The 19,293-nt window shown below is 36.1% G+C and overlaps 2 protein-coding genes across 2 annotated transcripts in view; one reads left to right on the forward strand and one right to left on the reverse strand.

The window, feature by feature from the left end:
- The window catches only part of LOC149070547 (rac GTPase-activating protein 1-like), a 28,406-nt gene extending 22,636 nt beyond the window's left edge, over positions 1 to 5,770 (reverse strand). The window contains exons 1-3 of the mRNA XM_089249083.1: positions 5,671 to 5,770; positions 2,092 to 2,184; positions 5 to 146 (exon numbers count right to left, since the gene is read on the reverse strand). Coding sequence (XP_089105209.1) covers positions 5 to 146; positions 2,092 to 2,182 — 233 coding nt within the window. The 5' untranslated portion in view covers positions 2,183 to 2,184; positions 5,671 to 5,770. The remainder of the gene's footprint in view (positions 1 to 4; positions 147 to 2,091; positions 2,185 to 5,670) is intronic.
- Positions 5,771 to 5,995: 225 nt separating this feature from the next.
- LOC149070548 (telomerase-binding protein EST1A-like) overlaps positions 5,996 to 19,293 on the forward strand; it is a 39,402-nt gene continuing 26,104 nt past the window's right edge. The window contains exons 1-6 of the mRNA XM_089249174.1: positions 5,996 to 6,093; positions 10,816 to 12,724; positions 14,423 to 14,539; positions 14,706 to 14,892; positions 17,891 to 18,108; positions 18,364 to 18,442. Coding sequence (XP_089105300.1) covers positions 6,003 to 6,093; positions 10,816 to 12,724; positions 14,423 to 14,539; positions 14,706 to 14,892; positions 17,891 to 18,108; positions 18,364 to 18,442 — 2,601 coding nt within the window. The 5' untranslated portion in view covers positions 5,996 to 6,002. The remainder of the gene's footprint in view (positions 6,094 to 10,815; positions 12,725 to 14,422; positions 14,540 to 14,705; positions 14,893 to 17,890; positions 18,109 to 18,363; positions 18,443 to 19,293) is intronic.

Below are 19,293 nucleotides of genomic sequence, written 5' to 3' on the forward strand. Positions count from 1 at the left end.
TTACTTCATATGCTTCAATTTAGTTTCTGCTAGATGATTTTCTTCTTTTGCTTTGTTGAATTCCGCTTGGAGTCTATCATATGCTTCTAAAGTATTGGTCCATTTCTTCTTGAATTCTAATTGGTTTTTAACAAATGTCAAGAACTCTGGGAGTACAAAAAATAAAATTTATTAGTAAAATAAAAATAAATTTTTCTGGAAATTAAAAACAATAATACAATGTATAATGCTAAGCTTCATATGTGTGTTACTGAAAAAATATGTTACTACAAACATGATAAATCCCAGGATTATCAATCACTGATCATTTCAGCAATATAAATAAATTGTTTATATATTGTGAATTTATTACACTTATCAGTGATATGTATAATCTCCAGCTAGTACTCGTAAATATGATAAATCAATGAATTATTGAAATCCATAGAACATCATGCTTGAACATCAGTGTAAGATGAATTTCATTATGTTTGCACATGTTGATAAATGTGAATAAAGCCAACATTACAGGACTGATAAATATTTCAATGTTTATCTTTTTCACACTTATTTGAATTTTTATGGCAAAATGTGACATATATAGTCAAACCTTGTTAGTGCGTCACCCGGTTAACACGCCACTCCACTTACCAGGTCACTTTATGGAAGTCCCAATTGTTCTCAGGCAGGAATTGGAACAACTAGGGCTTACTCCGTTTAACGAGTCACTCCGCTTATTAAATCATATTTTTGTTTTCCCAAGAGTGACTCATTAAAGAGGTTTGACTGTATATCAGGTATGGGCAAAACTGATAATTGGTTGAATTAAAGTGATATATTTGTTTTTCCCATATTTATTAAACGTACCAACTTCATTTGGGAATTATGCATAGTCACTGGTGAAAGTGATAAATAGAATGAAATTTTTCAAACTTACTGAGACAATTTGTGATTATACATAGGCCTAATAAGAATCGGCAATAATTACGCATTATCACTGATTTACCACTTTTACAGTAACATATAATCAGCACAATTTTATTTAAGTTTAAAAAAAAAAACAATAAAACAAAACAAATAAAAGAATTAGACTTAATACCAGAGGAAATAACTAGAGACTATTTTAAGAAAGATATTTTTATATATTATGCAGCCTTTTATTTTCGATAAATAGACTATATAGGGAATAACTATAATTATAGTTCTCACACACATGAAGGTGTTTGTCTGAGTGGTTTAAGTCACATTTTCAATAAATCTGGTTCTGGTTTAAGTCCAGAAATGCAATCTAGAAGTGTTACACAGTTAAAAGAAAATGTCCCAGCTTCAACAGTTCACCACTAGATTGTGAAATAAAAAAAAAATTAAAAAATTAACATGAGACTATATTGCAATAATTCTACTAAAACCAAGGAAATATATTTTGTAAATATTATGCCTAGGTGAACTCTGAAAGAAAAGTCATCTGGTTTTCACCGGGAGTCGAATCCAGGTGCTCTTGCAAACCGGGCAAGTAAGTTATTTTAGTAAAACATTCCTTTTCTCAAAATGAGGATTAATTTACTTTAACCACCTCACATAAAGAGCAGAGTACCAACATCTGGAAGAAAGACTAAAGGAGATGATAGAGTGCTCAATGCGTGCCTGGAACGGGAAAATGTAATAAAATGTTTTACAATGAGAACAATGGACAAACTCTCTTCTTGAAATTTACTGATGTAATTGCCATGTTGATCTTACAGGCATCTTGTGGTTGTCGGCTGCATTTTGCGTCAAACAGACATTTTATTACCTTTTCCCGCTCTGCAGGAATCGAATGCTCTATCATTCCCTTAAAGCGTTTACATGGGGGCTTGTGTAAAAATGTCTGTATTTTTCTTCTTTTTAAATTTGTCAAGCCCTGCCTTCACATTGTTGTAAATTGTAGTAATTATTAAATTATTTCTCTTAAAAATTTTGCTCCCATAAATAAGAGACTTTTACTTTATAAATTACACATAGGCCTATATGCTAAAAAATTACTACAGCCTATATTGTGTATCAGCTTATATTTTACAAAGCTATTTCAAAGGTCCATCAAAAATAGTCAAATTATTTCCTGTTGACTGTTACCATCTTCAACTCCTGCTGTTAGTTGTTCTGAGCATCGAACAAGATCATCAAACTGAGCCAAAAGAGATAGCTTTCCCCGTAGATGAACCATGTCTATAAAAAAAAAATTGAGTTGAATTAAAAAGTTTCATTAATTATAAACTTGTATATGTGAAAATATTTTTCTAAATAAATATAAAATTATAGAAACAAAAAATTAAAATTGCATAAACCTTTTGGAAAATTTCATGTTGCAGAAGCATATATATAAATGTAACTTCATTAATCTTTAGATCAAATCTGATCACCGACTGGAATTTATATAAATGAAACTCATCTTTGGGCTGACCATATTCTATGGCGAGAAATATATTGTTCTCCTTATGCCAGAAACATTAATTAGCAAATTTTAAAAACTTGGGGAATGACGTTTTAATGTTTACTTTACCCATGCATCCATTTTCCATAGCATGGAAAATTCCATTTTCCAAACTATCATTGATAAGTCTAGAAAATATATATAGAATATTATCCAGAATGTTTCCAAACTTTTGCATTAATTGAATCAGAAGATGTAACTGAAGCTTTTAAATTATTTATGATTTTTTTTACTTCAGCAATATCTGAGGGAAAGAGAAAATCATCTACAGATATAATTTTCCTAAAACATTTTGTAACATGCTTTTCAGGGGGGAGAGATACATATTCATATTTTGACAAAACCTAAACCTATTTCTGAAGGTTCTATGGATGTTGCATGCAGTGTAGTTACCGATCTGGCTAAGATTCTGTAAGTACATTTGATTATTTTTTGTCGCCAAAGGATTACATTACCACTTTGGCTCTTTCAAAATTTTTCACTGGTGACAATAACAATTTTTCTAGTTATCCTTATCTATTCTAATACCATTTTCAACACAAATGCAGTCACGAAGTGGAATGTTTTATTCACAAAAAATGAATACTACAAGAACTAAGCCAACTCCCCATTCAAGTGTATGCATTTCTGCCATTTGATTGGGAGTTTCAGATTGGCTGTGTTGGTGCTTCATCTCTGCAGACAATAGTTTGCAATTACCTGCCACATTGCAGTCATTGACATTGCACAAATCGCTAGGAATAACAGACTTCAATGTTTCTCAAGCAAGTCCTGTTTCGTTCTGCACCCGTTTGCCAATATAAAACTTAACACTGCATCTACATTTGCTGTATATGTGATGTTAATGGCCATCTTTTGGTGTGCTCAAATCTTTGGCTGCACTTCCTAGTTCACTGTTGAACTTCGCTTTGGCAATGGATATCACCTCCTCCTCTTTCCACAAAAACCATACTGTCTAGGCCTATCATTGGCCATGATAATCATACTGTCTATCATTGGCCATGATAATCATCTTCTATCTTTGCTGTTTATGCGTGGAATGATCATTTTCCTTAATCATTTGCCAACTGGTAATGCTATTTGGACATTCCACATAGCTCACGAACCCTGGTGTCAATTTTTTTGTGTTTTACAGTCTCACGTGATTTGTTTATGAACAACTTGCTTAATTTTACCACGAGTGGTAATTAGCTCTCAACATGGTAACTTTTTTTTGTGCCAGAATATCTGTCCCAACTGCTGAATTGTCTTTGCCAGTTTTGGCAACAATTCTCACTTTTATGTAGATTTTTTTTTGTATTTTTCTGCATTAATTAACAGCATATTTTGACTGATCATTGCATATTGAATTGATTCATGCAAAAATTTAATTTTTTATGTAATTATGTTTTCTTTGTTGGCCATCTGAAATTGATTACTTGGTGCAATAAAAAAGTTGAGAACAGTAGGTATAGTCCCTTTTTTTCCTTAGGTAATTTTCTTTTTAGTGTTTTGGCAATTTCCTTCTGTGTTTGTTTTTCTGCATGACATAAGTACTTTTACTTTAGGCTTGTGGGATTGCTACTTCCTTTTTCACTGATGGTTATTGTCTAAAGGTGATGTCATCCCCACCCCGGAGTTTGCACACATAGACTGCATTTGAACAGCGTCCATTTGAATTTTAGAGTTTTTTTCGGTCATTAATACATGCATCATATACACTGTTTTCCCAGCATAATACACCATTTTTCCTGTTGAAATATGCCATTTCACATTTGTTTTATCAGGTTGTACACATTTAGTTTTCTATATTTATGAATTTTTTTTATACTATCCAGCTGTGTTTTTATTGAACCCAGAGAATCTTTTTTTGCCCTAACTGTTGTGTTATGTAAAAAAAAGTCCTGAATTTCATTAATTTCAATCCCATACATGGTCTGGAATATAATTTTGATATTGATCTCATATTTAGTTTAAGATTGCTATTGTTTTAATCATTTGTCTTCTATCATTTTGTTTTAACAGCCCTTTTTTTTCTTTGGCGAGAAAGGTGCCAAAAAACATGACACCATTTCACTCTTGGCAACTTCTTGTTACGCTTTCTAATGTCTCTATATATATATATATATCAATAAAGAAAAAAATTGCCAACACACCACCAAAAAGGATCATAGTATAACTGTTTCAAAAGTTGTCACATTGACACTGACCACGCTCATGGAAAATTAACTACAAACTTCATGGCTCAACATCAGAGTGCACGCAAAATTTATTTATCATCATTCATCATCACATTAATTTAAATAAATGGAATAGCTGATGGAGAAGCTATCCATTATTAAAATAAGACAACCATGATCTTTTTTTGATGGGCAGTGTATTACATATTATTTTGTTGGTGATATATGCTTTTATATTGGTTATTTTGATGATATTCGACATCCACATTTTTTTGGGCATAATATTTCAGCCACCTCATTGGGCAATTTGCCTGTAATGGTCTTTTTATTTGTATCATACCAATACCAGTGCAGTTTTAACGCATATGAGCCCACCCAGGCATCAAGAGAAGAGAGGCCTTACAAAAATAAGATCTGGTTGGAATTTAAAAGAGTAAGCATGTAGAGCACTAGAAAAATCACTTGGTCCGAGGCCTATGATACTCTTAAGACGGATAGCATTGTAGCCATACACAGTGTTAACTCACTGTGGTCAATAGTATGGGCCCCCACATCTAACAGCAGGGTGCCTTGACTGGGATCTCTGGGGAGCACTCTAACAAATTTATAATGTGAAAAAACAAAATTCATCCCATGCTGGGGCCCTGTCAGCCCCTTGTGGGAGCCATGGCCAATAGCAACTAGATTTATCTCAATAGAAAAACTTTCCGAGGTATAATGACCAGTGACTAGAACCAGAGCCTTAACGGAGTCAGTGTCATTATAGTCGGGAGTGTGAGGGTGTAAAGGACAAATTTTAACGCCCCCAAGCATTGCCACCCAGGGCGACTGAGCCTCTTGCCCACACCTCTTTCTAGTTCTGGCTGTGACTTGTACATTCAAATGTGCATTAAGCGTTTAATTCTTGTTTACCATCATAGTAGCATATATAGGGGACATTTAAAAACCGAATTGATCTACTAGACGCACTTCCCTCAATATACGTTAAAAAATGAGGAAGCAATAGCAAGTGACTAATCTCTTTATAACTATTCTAGCATATTTGAAACTTTAATAACTTACCGTGACGTTTTTCTAATTTAAAAAAAAAAAATTAGTAACTGATTAACACAAATACAATCTTTTGTTGAGTAGGGCGCGCTTTTAAAAATTACTTTTGTTGCCACCGGAATATAACTAATTTATTTATATCCAGAAAGTTTCAAGGTTTTACTGTTAGAAAAATCCTGAAATCCAATAAAACCATTTTCCATCGAAATATAAATATTTTTATTGATAAATAATGTTTTTTTATGATTGCTCATTCCAATTTTTCTGTGTTTAATTTGAACTAATTTGTTTTTAGGTATTTAGTTAACGGATCTGGCATCATCATCCACACAATGTACATAAACATGGCGCTCAGCGTCAAGTGCAATGGTGAAATCTGTGAGAAAATTCAAAATAAAATCGAGACGAAATCACCTTCGAGGCTAATTGATTCAGGTATTATTAATTCACTTCAATTGTTGATTGTTCCTATTGTTGTTGTTCGATATATTGTCCTATCTGAGATGTTTTAATTGATTATGGAGTAAGAATACATAACTGCGACTTTAGTGGCGTTTTTATTATTTAAATTATTGCTTTTGAAAAAAACATTAACACGTGCCATAGAGATTTGTGTCAGCATCTTAAGGACAGCGTAAGCTCTTGCTTTTCGTTCTTGTGATGTTCGGGAAAGTGACATGAAGTTATTTTGAATGCATTGAATAATATCACATGTTACTTCTACAACATCTTTACATTGTTTTGAAAATGGCAGCGTGACATGCATGCAGTATAGGTACTGATCTGGCTAAGATTCCGTAATTAACGTTGCTCCAAACTTGGTGATTATTTTTCGTCGCCAAAGCGGGGTTACATTACCGCTTTGGCTCTTTCAAAATTTTTTATTGGTGACAATAATGGTTTTCCAAGTTATCCTTATCTATTGTAACGCCATTTTCATTTTTTATAGTCACCAGTGGCATTATCACCAGCATTTTAGGTTATGGTGTTCATCATTTGTACCACAACTGGGGGGGGGGGGGAAAGGAAGAATAGACAGAACTGGTGCCTTGGGCGCTAGACCAGGGGGAACGCAAATTTCATCCTGTAACCTATCCTTCAACATTTCAAGGGGGATGCTAAATTCAGTGCTTATCCCGGCTGACAAAGCATCTTGTTGCGGTCATGTTCATCATCATCGAAATGTATTCAGAATATACGCTGAAACCCTTGCATGTCATCATGCATCCTTTCCTTGTAATTTTTTAAATATTTTTTTGGATGAGCATTACTCAGTCAGATGAAAAAGCGCATCACATTTTCATAGAAGTTGGCATGATACCTGCAAAATAAATGTATTATTAAATAAATTAGTTTCTTTAACCCAAAATGTGCTACCAGTATGTTTTTGGATAGAGATCGCACCACAATATTTTGTTGCGGTTGGCAGGGCCACAACTGGGGGGGGGGGGAGAGCAGGCTGGTCTGATGTCTTGCTAGACTAAAGGGAGTGCAAATTTCATTCTTTAACCCCTTCAACGTTTCAAGTGGGTACCAAAATGCAGGATTGCGCTGGCTGACCAAGCATCTAGTTACAAACCCAGGGGTGGGAACTCTGCTCCAATTGCGCCGCACTGCGCCAAAATTAACATCATGCGCCATCCTGCTCCAATAGTGTAATTTCGTATTTTTCTGCGCCAAATAGCGAATTTTGCTTCAGTATACCCAGAATTTTGGGAAGGACGCCAAAAATGTTTTCTTCTTGCTTACCGCGAAACTATTCTTTCCGAGAAGAGCGTGTTTTATTCCACTGTACTTGAACTATCGCCTTATTTAAACTATCGGCCCCTGCATTGGGCTTTCCATCTCGAAATCCCGACATTATCCGTGATCGTGTAACTGAAGATGGTTTGGTTTTTTTTGGTCATTTAGCTTTAAAGCGCAAATGCGAGTCAGTTTCCGTTTTCCAATAAAAGAGTCGCCACTGGAAGCAGCAGAAATTACTGTAGTCGATCGTCATTGCGTCAAATCCCGATGTTTCGTGAAAAAAAAATTCATTCCGTCAGTAAGAACTTCATGTCCGCCGATTGCTAATTTAGAAACTTTGCTGAATAATAATCGTGAAATCGCCAATGTTGCCGATTAATGAGTGTTAAATCGCCAATGTTGTCGAATAACGAGTATTGAATCGCCAATGTTGCCGAATAACGAGTATTGAATCACCAATATCGCCAAATAACGTGTCAGATCGCCAATCTCGCCAAATAATGAGTGCTGAATCGCCAAACATAGTGTTGATTCTTCCGAAATTTTCTCCCATTTTGCAACAATTTCTTTCAGAGTATAAAAAAAATTGAAAACTTATATAGAAAATTTTCAGCCCATTTGAAGGGCGGCTGTTCCAGACAGCAAATAGTGCCCTCAGTACGCAAAAATCATCTTAAATAAACTGGTGCAAAAAATATTATGACAGCTGCTCTTTCAAACAAGGTGTCAAAAACCTGAAACAACAAGTGCAGTTGTTTAATTTTGAAAAGGGGTGAGGGTTAACGAAAATATTGTTAATTTCGCTGCTCCAATTTATAAATATCTGCTCCAAATCCTATAGTTTGCTGCTCCAAAACTGCTCCGAATCCTCAATTTGCTGCTCCAAATCCTGAATTTCGCTGCTCCGAAATGGACTTTGTCACTTCCCACCCCTGCAAACCTGGGCATTGGGTTTGCCAGAATAGGAACCCAAAATCAAAATGTAATGGATCAGTGAATTCCAAATAACTAAACATCTTCAATATTGCGAGGTGAGCAAAAAAATTCTAGTTTGCCATGAAGCAAAAACCTTGACAGAATTGGAAATCGCCAAATTTCTAACCCTGCTTATGGAATCTTCGCCACTTATCTTGAGTAATATTCAATAAAATATGATAGGGAGCTCTACGATTTATTTTGAGATTGAAACAGCTATATTATATAGCTAATCCTTTTTATTGATGTTTTGGCTATTTTTTTCTTTGGCAAGGAAAAATGCCTAGGGATGTGATGAGAAGTCGCCAAGAGTGAAACAAAGTCATGCTTTCAGAGGTCTTTCTTGCCAAATAGAAAAAAAGAGAACACATTGAATAACACTATAGCTGTTTAAAACTAAACAATTAAAAAACATAATAACAAAACATTGTTATACTAAATAAGAGATCGAGATTAAAAATATAACATCTTAGACCATATATAAAAATAATAAAAACCCTGACTCTCTTTTGAATAATACAACGCAAAAAAGCTCTGGTTTCAGTTCATCAAAAAAGTCTCTGAATTTAATAAAAACAGGTTGGAGACAGAAAATAAGTGTGCTAACTGACAAAAAATTCAAATGAGGTGTAAAGCCTATTATGATCAGTACTTGCGAATCTCTGAAGGTAACCACCTTCAGACGATGACCAATAGGGGAAAAAAATATATATATAACAACCCAGAAGCGGAAGGATTAATAATAATTGCCAGCAGGAAAAAGCACCAGCAGAAGAAAATAGCAGACCATCACTGACCAAAACAAAAAGGAAATCGCCAAAGAAATAGATTATATGATTATATTGTAGCTGTTCTGAGACTTTTACACACGAATTTGTGAAATTATGTTGTCCATATTGTTACAACAACTCAGCAGTTTCAATGATACATATGTTGGAAAATAATAGGCTGAGGATACGTATATAGTGTCATGCGTTCTTTAGGTGTGAGATGGCTAAAATGAATTGTCTAATCTTCTAAAGTATTAGTATGCTTTGCATTTACTCAATGTGCGGTATCTTTAGAAACAAAGTATAGCATGCATTTGTTTGGTGCACAGCAGTTCATATCTTGTTTATATATTTACAACAAAAAAAAGTATGTGGCACATTTATTCACCATGCAGTAACTATTGTCAAATCCTTTTATAACGAACTCCAAGAGACTGGAGAAATCACTTCGTTGTGCAACAAAATTTTGTTATAAAGGAATTTCAGGTTTTCGCATTGCTCCTATGCACATTTATCTGAGGGGATTAGAAAAGTTTTCATTAAAATGGGATTTTTGCTATAACGGTATTGGTTAAAATAGGGTTTGACTGTAATAACTTGTCATATCTTTAAAGTGCATTTATGTTATGTATAGCTTATGTGTACGTACACATATAAACATATAGCTACATGCCCCAAAGCAGAATGTGGTAAAATCTGCGACTTAAGTCGCAGAACAATTAGCACTACTGCAGAACAATTTCTAAGAATTTTAAGAAAATGTGCAAAAAAACTATTACATGTATGGGGATTTTTACCGCAGAACGTTTCCAGTCAGGAGGGTTCGTCGCATGTCCCTCATTCAGGGACACAACTAGATATCTTGTCATCTTATTCTTCAACAACCCGTGGCATATATCAATATAATGAATCAGTGAAATGCTTCATTGTTACTTCAAAGTAGTAAAACTACTTTTCAAGGTCATGTGTTCATGATACACTGTAAAAAAAAAGGGGGTGAAGAAAGGGGAAAAAGTTAGGAAGGTTTTTCTCTCAGTAATTTTGTTCTTCATTGAACTAAGAAAGAGCGTGTCCCATGCGACAAGTGTTCAAAATTTTTATGTGGATGCTATAACTTGCCAATGGTACCTCCTGGTCTTCTCATGGCATGGCCAGAATCTTTTCATACCCTTCCTTCTCAGCAAGGATTTCAAGAAATCTATACCTTGAAAAATGAGGGGTTCAGTCATGTACAGTCAGACGGGTATTTATCAGGCATCCATCTCATCATGTCTCTTGCCATCACAAACAGATTATACTGAAAACTGAATTCTCTAATGCTGAAGATGATTAAAAATATTTTTTCTGCTAAGAAAGGAGTGGAGGCAGAGCTAAGTTTTTGGACATTGTATTGGATTGAACTATCTTTGTTAGTTGTTATATTGGATGAAAAATGTTCTGGGATGAATAAGAAAACATTCAGGACTTATACCATTCGTTATAATAAAAGATTTGCTATAACACATGGTCGTTATGAAGGGCCTTAACTATATTACATATACATTGGAGCAGTGATGGCCAACAGCTGGGCCACTTGCGATTCTACAGATGTGATGTTTCATGTGTGTTACATGTTCTCTTATGCTACTTTTCATCTTCTAATGCTATGCTTTTATTCTTTCTACAGGATCAGATAGAGTTTTGTCTGAGTTCTCTGACGACGACATGAGGCGCAGAAAGAAGGAACGCAAGAAGCCGGAAATGCAAATATACCGTCCAGGTATGGGACTTCAGCAAAAAAACAACTTGAACAGAGATGAAAGCTCCAGGTCTTCAGCAGAACCAGAAAAAGATCTCCCAAGTCAAAAGTCATCTAAATTTGGGGAACTGGAAAAGCCTGGTTTAAAAACTAAACAGGGATCCAATTCCGTCCACAACAAGGCAGTTCACCTGAAAGACCAAGTTGATGATAAAGGATCTGGAAAAAAAGTCACAAAATGCAGGCGTCCAGACATGGAAGTCTACATGCCAAAACCAAGGATTTGTGCTATGTTGAAGGGTATTACTGAGCCAGAACCTGATGACAGTATGAAATTTATCAAAGATAGTAAGAATTTGGAGCAGTTCTGCCAAACAAAGAATCTCAATATGGAGAAGGCAAAAGAAGCCAGACAGAGAAAAGGAGGTGTACAGAATCCTTCAGAGTTCAGAATGGAAAATTCTAGAAAAAATTTGAAAGAGAAGCACCCAGAGCTTAATTATGATAATTCGAAACGATTTTTCAAAAATTGCACAATGTCCGAGAGGCCCAATTCAAGATCTTCTCAAGAGAGCAACTGTGAGAACAGCTCACAAATGAATTCGGATGTCTCTAGTGCACATATCATTTGTGATAACAACAATGAAATCTATCATAAGTCCATCAAAGGGGGAAACAATCACCACAAATATGAAAAGTCCAGCGATAGGAGCAACAACAGAAACTACAAAGACTCTTTAGACAAGGGTAAAAGTATTGAATTGCTAAGCAAAGATAGTTTTGGGAATGATTGTGATATTAAAAAACACACTGAGAGCAGGCATGAAACTCTTCAGAGCAATTTCACAAAGTCAAAAGTTGTATGTAGTTCGAAGTTGAAGGACAGCAAGAGAAACAATGAAGATTTAGATACTAACATGAACAGTATGACCCGATCTGTTTTTTCAGGAAATGATCCAGTGAATTCAAATAAAGACAAAAATCGTCTGAAGACGTGCTATATAATCAATTCAAGTTATCTAGCAGATGGAGGTGATGATTTGTTTAAGAAAGGGAAGGTAGAAGAAAGGGTACCTAGCAGAAATAGAGAAAGGAGATCATCTGAGAAGTCAGAACATTCCTTCTCGACAGCAAATGGAAGTGTTTCTTCTGATAATTGGGAAAAGTCTTCAAGAAAAATCAGGCAGGACAAACTTGATAATCTGCCGCCAAGGTTCCAAAAACTACATTTAGGAAACCAGACTTCTGGTTGCCAACCAATACAACAGGATGTTAATGTTCCGAAACCGGACATATCGAGAAGTGGCGGAATATTGAGGATACCTGTTGAAACATTTAATTCAGAAAGTGAGCCTGTCACCATAGAAAAGCCATCTTCCAGCCCACATGCTTCCCATCACTATCCATCCCCACCGCAACAGCATTTCATTCACAAGCAATTATTCAATCCAAAAAATCCTGCAACACCTGAAATTGTAAATATTCCTACTCCAGTTGCTCCACATTATCAGCCTATAAATCTTTCATCTGAATATATGGCAGGCAATGACCATTTCAACTCTCCGACGTATATACATTCACCTAAAAGTGTATCAGATGGGTATATTCTGCCTCCTCAACCTGCCCCAACAAACATCAAGAACCCATATCAATACCAAAATGGGGACTTCTCACTTCTTGCAGACGTACCTAGGAATGCTAGTCCTCTTTGCTGCAATGTTGGCGGCATCTCTCCTCCAGTACTTCAAGGGGAGCATCTAAGATCGATTGGGCCAATTATCCAGCCGCCAGTCTGTGCCGCTACTTATATGCAACAAACCGAATCAGAGAAAAGACGGTATGAAACTTAGTTTGAATTCATTTGGCACATTCATATTTCAGCAGTAATTACACATTCTTTTTTTCCCTTCAAAATACAGTCAATGCTGCTTATATATTAGAATCATGGATAACATTATCATTTGGGTATTGTCATCACTTTTGCAAATAACAGAATGGAGCAATATCTAGTAATATCATAACATAGGAAAAAATTTGTTTATGGTTATCAGGACGTTTGGCGATTTAATCTTTTCCCTCCATGTATGTGTATATATATATACATTCTTTCTCTGAGCATTCAGAAGCTAAGGTTCAACCAAACTTCATTTTTTTCCCATAAGTTATCATTATCTGGCTGCAAGATTATGTAAGAGGTTAGGCATGTTTTGTTCCCCCCCCCCCCCTTGCTGATAAACACTTCCATACTTAATGACATTATTGGTCGACGTAGTATTTGCTGCGATCCATGTACATGTGGAGCTGTTTTTTGCAGTGGCCATCCTATAGTGAAGGCAAATGATGAAGAAAAAAGCTTTTTCCTTCAGTTCTTGATAAGTTTATTTTAGTTGACCAGATTCAATTTGTTTTTCCTTGTGAGACTTTCCCAAGGGTTCTATAAAACGTATTGTACATTAAAAAAAATATATTGCAATTTGTGATGTATACATCAGTTTCATTCTAACACGATAGCTGAATAACAAAAATGAAGTAATTTTAGTTTCCCTCAAAGGAAGGGAAAAAAATAGAATAATTTGAACATTTTGCAATGTGGGGAGGAATAGAGTTGTCCTGTTTTACCAATATACATTTACCATACTCCCTGTTCGGCCGAAGGGGATGTATGGCCACTGTATTTGCAAACACTTTTTCTGATATCCTAGTTATCATTTGGTTATTGTTATCAGACATCCCGATGTGATTGCAATAAGCACTTTGGACTGTATTGCTCTGTGGTTTCACTCAATGAATAATTTATATTTCTCCCGCTGTTCTTTGTCATTTACCTTGACTCTTTTTTTTTCTTTAAAATAAATAAATCTGGTGCCTATGGATTTGTGTCACGAAAACCAAATTTTGGCAGCTTTTCTCACTTGTCGCCATCTCAAGTGATGTTAACTTCTCCCATGTATGGTAGCACGATTTATATTTGAAATTGGCAGAATTTTGACAGGTATTAAACTAGCTATCAAAATATAGATTTTTTTTAGGAACCATAAAAATTGATCTTTTCCTCAGAAATTTCATACTATCCTACAATCATTTTCATTAATTTTCCTTGGGAAATTACATATTTTCATTGAATAACCTTTCCTTTCGCTGGTATATGAGGGAAAAAGTAGTTTCGAGCAATGGTTATATACATCTTGTTTTTTCACCATCATGAATACTGTGAGGCAGTGTTTCTCATAGTATGCATTGCGGCTCCTGAGAGTGCCACCAATCTTTTTGAGGGGCATCGTGGCGAGTTTCTGATATTGATGTGTGCTTGTTCGATGCTTTGAACCAGCTCTTTGTTAGACTATTCTGGGAAGCCCCAGGGATAGAAATTAACTAGACTAAGGGAGCTGCTTCTGCAAAAAAGAATGAGAACCACTGCTGCAAGGAATTTCACTAATAAACTTATGGCACAAAAATATGTTGTGTTAATTTACAGTTTTTTGCATTCATCAGTAATTGTGCTCCTTTAATGATTTTGCCTCTTTATTTTCGTTAGTTTGAAACCAATAGTGGAAAAGAACTTGAAAGAGATCGGTATGTTGGAGCGAGAACTGAACTCATTTGTTTCAAAAGGCTGCTCTGCGGGTAGTATGAACAGCATGAGACAGTGCAGGTAACTCTTCATTTCACTCTTGTATTGTATGAGTCATGTATAATCAATTATATTGTTGATTAATTGAATTCAATTTAAAGCATTTAAATGTGGTCCCCCCTCCCAGGTTGATGCTTGTTATGCAGGATGTGATTAATATATATGTGTATATATTCTGAATATTTAGATGGAAACTTCAGCTGAGGTATGAAAACATCATACTGGCTGATCCACGATATTGTGCTGAAAAGAATGCTGAGCAGCAGCTATGGAAGGTTGCTTATCACCAGATTATTGAAGCAATGCGAAAAGACCTGGAAGAAAATCAAAGTAATCAAGAGCTTCAGGAAAACCTCTTGAATGTGATTCATGAAGTAAGATACGCTTTAATGTTTTTTTTATAATTTAAACTTATTTTGGATTGAGTTTACTAATGAAAATTCATAAATGCAACACCTTTTATCACTTGAAACACTTGTGTAAAATTCCTGAGCATTTGTTTCTCTGTTATTTTCATATTGATAATTGCTTGGTTTAGGCTAATTTGAATGAATTGGGTTCAGTTGGGTTTGAATGAATTGTTCAATAAATTGGGACTATGTATAGTAGAACATGAATTTGAGTGAAACCTCTTTCTGATGGACACCTATGAGGCTGAAAATTCAGTGCATTAAAGGAGCATTGACTATTAATAGGTAGTGAAATACATTAAAGCTCTATTCTAGGGCTTCCACAAAAGTTTCTTCTCACAAGGAGTGTATAACTCTTAACCTGAATCTACAGGCACGTTTTCTTCCAAAACGTAGTCTATTCATTTGATTACACGATTCAGTGACAAGTATCTATATCAGGAGTCCCAAAATTGCCTATCTGTACCAGGCGCTGGAACTGGGGGGGGGGGCAGAGGAGGCAACTACCCCAGGCAGCAAAATTTAGGGGGGGAGACAAAACACTGTTATAAAATTATCAAATTTTAAAGTGGTGGGATGACAAAATCATGTTTGTCTTCCCAGGCAGCAAAACAACATAGCATCCTAGTTCTGATCCTGATCTGCACTAACAGTACTTATTATCCTGCATTTTTTATTTTATTCAATCTTCACTTTGCCTATTCAGTTTTAAAATAATATACAATTTGAAAGAAAAAAAATTAGAAACATGTTTCATAAGCTTGTTTATTTTTCAAATTTTAATTGCAACTTAGAAATAAATAATTATAAAACCTGCATATAATTGTTTCTGAGATAAATAGGTCATGTTATATACATACATTCATTGCCATAAAAATTTGCGCACCAAGAAATAATTGTGGGATCGTAACGAAAGTTGGCCTGAAGGTACATGTCGAGCAGATATGCAAATGATTAGCAATGCAGCGTGATTGCGCATTGCGTAATGCCACTAGAGGGCATTGAACTTCGTTCTCCTTGGAGTATAAAACAGGTAAGCAGAGCTTGCTGGAGTGTATTTAATCGTTTGCAAAGGAAATGCTGAGGTAGACATGGCGTTATGCCGCCGTCAAAGACCATATGAGCAGTTGTCAGAGTTTGATAGGGGGAGAATCATCGGGATGATGGAAGCTGGGTGGTCAGCTCGGCGAGTAGCTCGTCAACTAGGCCGTTCTGATTTTACTGTGAGGAGGTGTTGGGACCAGTGGACAGAAGAGCCGTCATTTACACGGCCACCAGGTTCAGGACGCCCTCGACACACCAGTCGTCGAGAAGACCGTCACATCATCCGAAACGCACGCGAAGAGCCAACTGCCTCATTGGCCGCTATCCAGACACAGGCAGCAGCTTCACTACGGGCCCCTGTGTCTTCCCAAACCATCGCAAGGCGCCTGGCTGAAGGACATCTGGTATCGCGGCGCCCATTACGTGTGCTGCCAATGACACCCACCCACCAACGCCCCCGTTTGGAGTGGTGTCGAGCACGACGGGATTGGACTGCAACGGAATGGAACCAGGTCGTCTTCAGCGACGAATTGAGATTCAACTTGAGCAGTGATGACAATTGTGTTCGTGTGTGGAGGCCCCGTGGTGAACGCTTCAATCCTACCTTCGCTTTACAGCGACACACCGCTCCCAAAGCTGGTGTCATGGTATGGGGTGCCATTGCTTACGATACATGGTCACCCCTAATATTGATCCATGGCACAATGACAGCCCAGCGGTACGTCCATAACATCCTTCAGCCACATGTGTTGCCACTCATGGCAGGGCTCCCAGGAGCCATTTTTCAACAAGACAATGCTAGGCCACTCACAGCAAGGATGTCACAAGACTGCCTACGCCACATTACCACCCTTCCCTGGCCTGCTCTATCCCCAGATTTGTCACCAATCGAGCATATCTGGGATCATTTGGGCAAGTTGGACACCCTACGAGGTTGGTCGAACTAGAGGCAGCAACTGTGGAACGAGATGTCTTGGGACATCATACGGAACTTGTATGCCTCAATGCCCGCTCGTATTGCATCGTGCAGTCGCACTAGAGGGGGTCCAACAGAGTACTAAAACTTCTGTTCATCTGTACTTTTTTCTGCAATAAATGATCCTTTTTTTTGGATTTTCTAATCACTTACTTATATCAACGTAGTACTTACATGTGTAAAATTTTGTTTCATTTTGACGACTTCTTCTAGGTGCGCAAATTTTTATGGCAATGAGTGTATATACGATTAAATGTGATCAATGTTGTCCGAAAAAATAATTTTGAAGAGTGATTTCACTCCCCTCCAAAATTTCAAGAGGTACTTTTGTAAAAGCAGAGTATATAATTTATTTTTTTTATCATCAGTGAGAAATGACTTAACAAAATTGTATCTTATGTTGGAAGGAATATTTTCACTCCACAATGAAATTTGGTGGAGTAAAATTGAATTTGATGTGTATTGGCAGATACCAAATGTGGTATTATAAGCATTAAAGCTTGTTAGATTTCAAGCTTATTTGTTATTATGTCAATCATTCAAATGAAATTTATGATGCTAGGTTAATTGATAGTATAATCTAGTAGAATTCTTTTATTGATTTATTCTACTTGTATGTAAGAATTCATAGAATAAATGTGATGGGGAAAATACAATACACCACACACACACATGCAATGTACCTCAACCCTAGGAGTGTCTCCTCTAGCAAGTAATCTGAGTAATAAAAAAAAAATATTCAACTTTCACTTACCCAAACAAATTTTCAATGGAAACACATTATGAACAAGTTTAAATTGAATTATTGTCAGACTCTAAAAGTTTCTATGAATAATTATTTGAATGTGGTGAAATGAAAATGACCACAGTCACATATTGAATAGATACTGTTATTTCAACTAATTTATTACCTGTTGTACTAATTAAAGTTTTACTTTGAAGGGAACGATTTTCTATGAGAACTTACTGGAGAAGCAGCAAGAAACATTTGGGTTCAATTTATCAAAGCTGTTAGAAACAGATGATCCAGCAAGCAATTGTTTGTATGACTCTCTGCGCTTAGTTCTAATCAGTTGCCAGAAGACATTGATTTACCTTGGTGATCTTGCCCGTTACAAGGAGCAAGCAAGTGGTACTTCTAATTATGGCAAAGCAAGAAGGTAGGATCATTCTGCAAGAAAAACAATTCTGATATTTTTTTTAGCACTATGTTTCTAATGAGTTGTCACTTTCTCCATGATAATTATATTATATGCGATAAAAAATGTCTATTTTCTTGTGTTCTTAAAAAATTTGGGAAAGTTTGTGTGCTCAAAAATGACACCTGACAGTCAAATAGTTTGCACTTTTGTGCATGCATTGTTTTGTACCCATCCAATTATGAGATTTAATTCTTATATTACAAATATTTGTAGTTGGTACATAAAAGCCCAACAGTTGGTGCCGAAAAATGGACGACCATATCATCAGCTTGCTGTTCTTGCTCTCTGTACTGTGAGTAACTTTTTTTCATACATTTAGTTTTCATTCTTTATTTTGTACTATGTGCGGCACAGATTTCGGAATATTCTGCTGTAGGCATGCCTTGTTTATTGACTATGGAAGTCTATAGAAGAGTTGATCAACTTTGCCCAAGAATATTAAGAAGACACCAACGAATAAGGCAAATACACGAAAATATAAGTCCTAACGCTCGGTTGCTCAGCGGAAGAAGTACATCTGTTCACTTCAAACGTCGTGGTCAGAATGAAGCCATGAGCCTGCGTGAGATAATAATGCAGCGTCTTGATTGGACACTTGCGGAATAGTGCTATCCGATTGGTCTATTCGAATTTTCTTATAATTCCCGCTCGAAATGAATTTAAACCATGGTGTTGCGATCGGGGTGTAGATTCATTATCGTTAACTAGTGTAAATTCTTGAAACCGGCATGAGGAACCACTCTAGAAAATATTAGAGAAACCACTCAAAGAAGGTGTAGTCATACCCTATGATCCAATACTCTCACTGAAGATCAAACCGATTCTTAAAAAGTTTAATCTAACAACCATAGATGTGCCCACTAAAAACTTTGGTTTCATGCCCCCTAAAGATGCTATACCAAAGAATAAACAATGGGGCATTTATTACATTCCATGTGATGATTGCTCTCTTGGTTATATAGGATAGACAAGTAGACCCATAAAAGCAAGATTAAATGAACACGCTCACTGTGTTAAGAATCAGGAATGTGAAAAATCGATCATCGCCGCTCATTGTTGGCAAGAGGGCCATAGATTCAAATTTCAAGATTTGAGAGTTTTTCACAAAGTCAAGTCCACAGTTGTGTGATTTAGATTTCTACG

This window comes from Pholcus phalangioides, unplaced genomic scaffold (genome assembly GCF_987345545.1).
Source record: "Pholcus phalangioides strain wild (caught in Gottingen) unplaced genomic scaffold, Ppha-v1.0 ptg000021l_1, whole genome shotgun sequence".
Classification (NCBI taxonomy): domain Eukaryota; kingdom Metazoa; phylum Arthropoda; class Arachnida; order Araneae; family Pholcidae; genus Pholcus; species Pholcus phalangioides.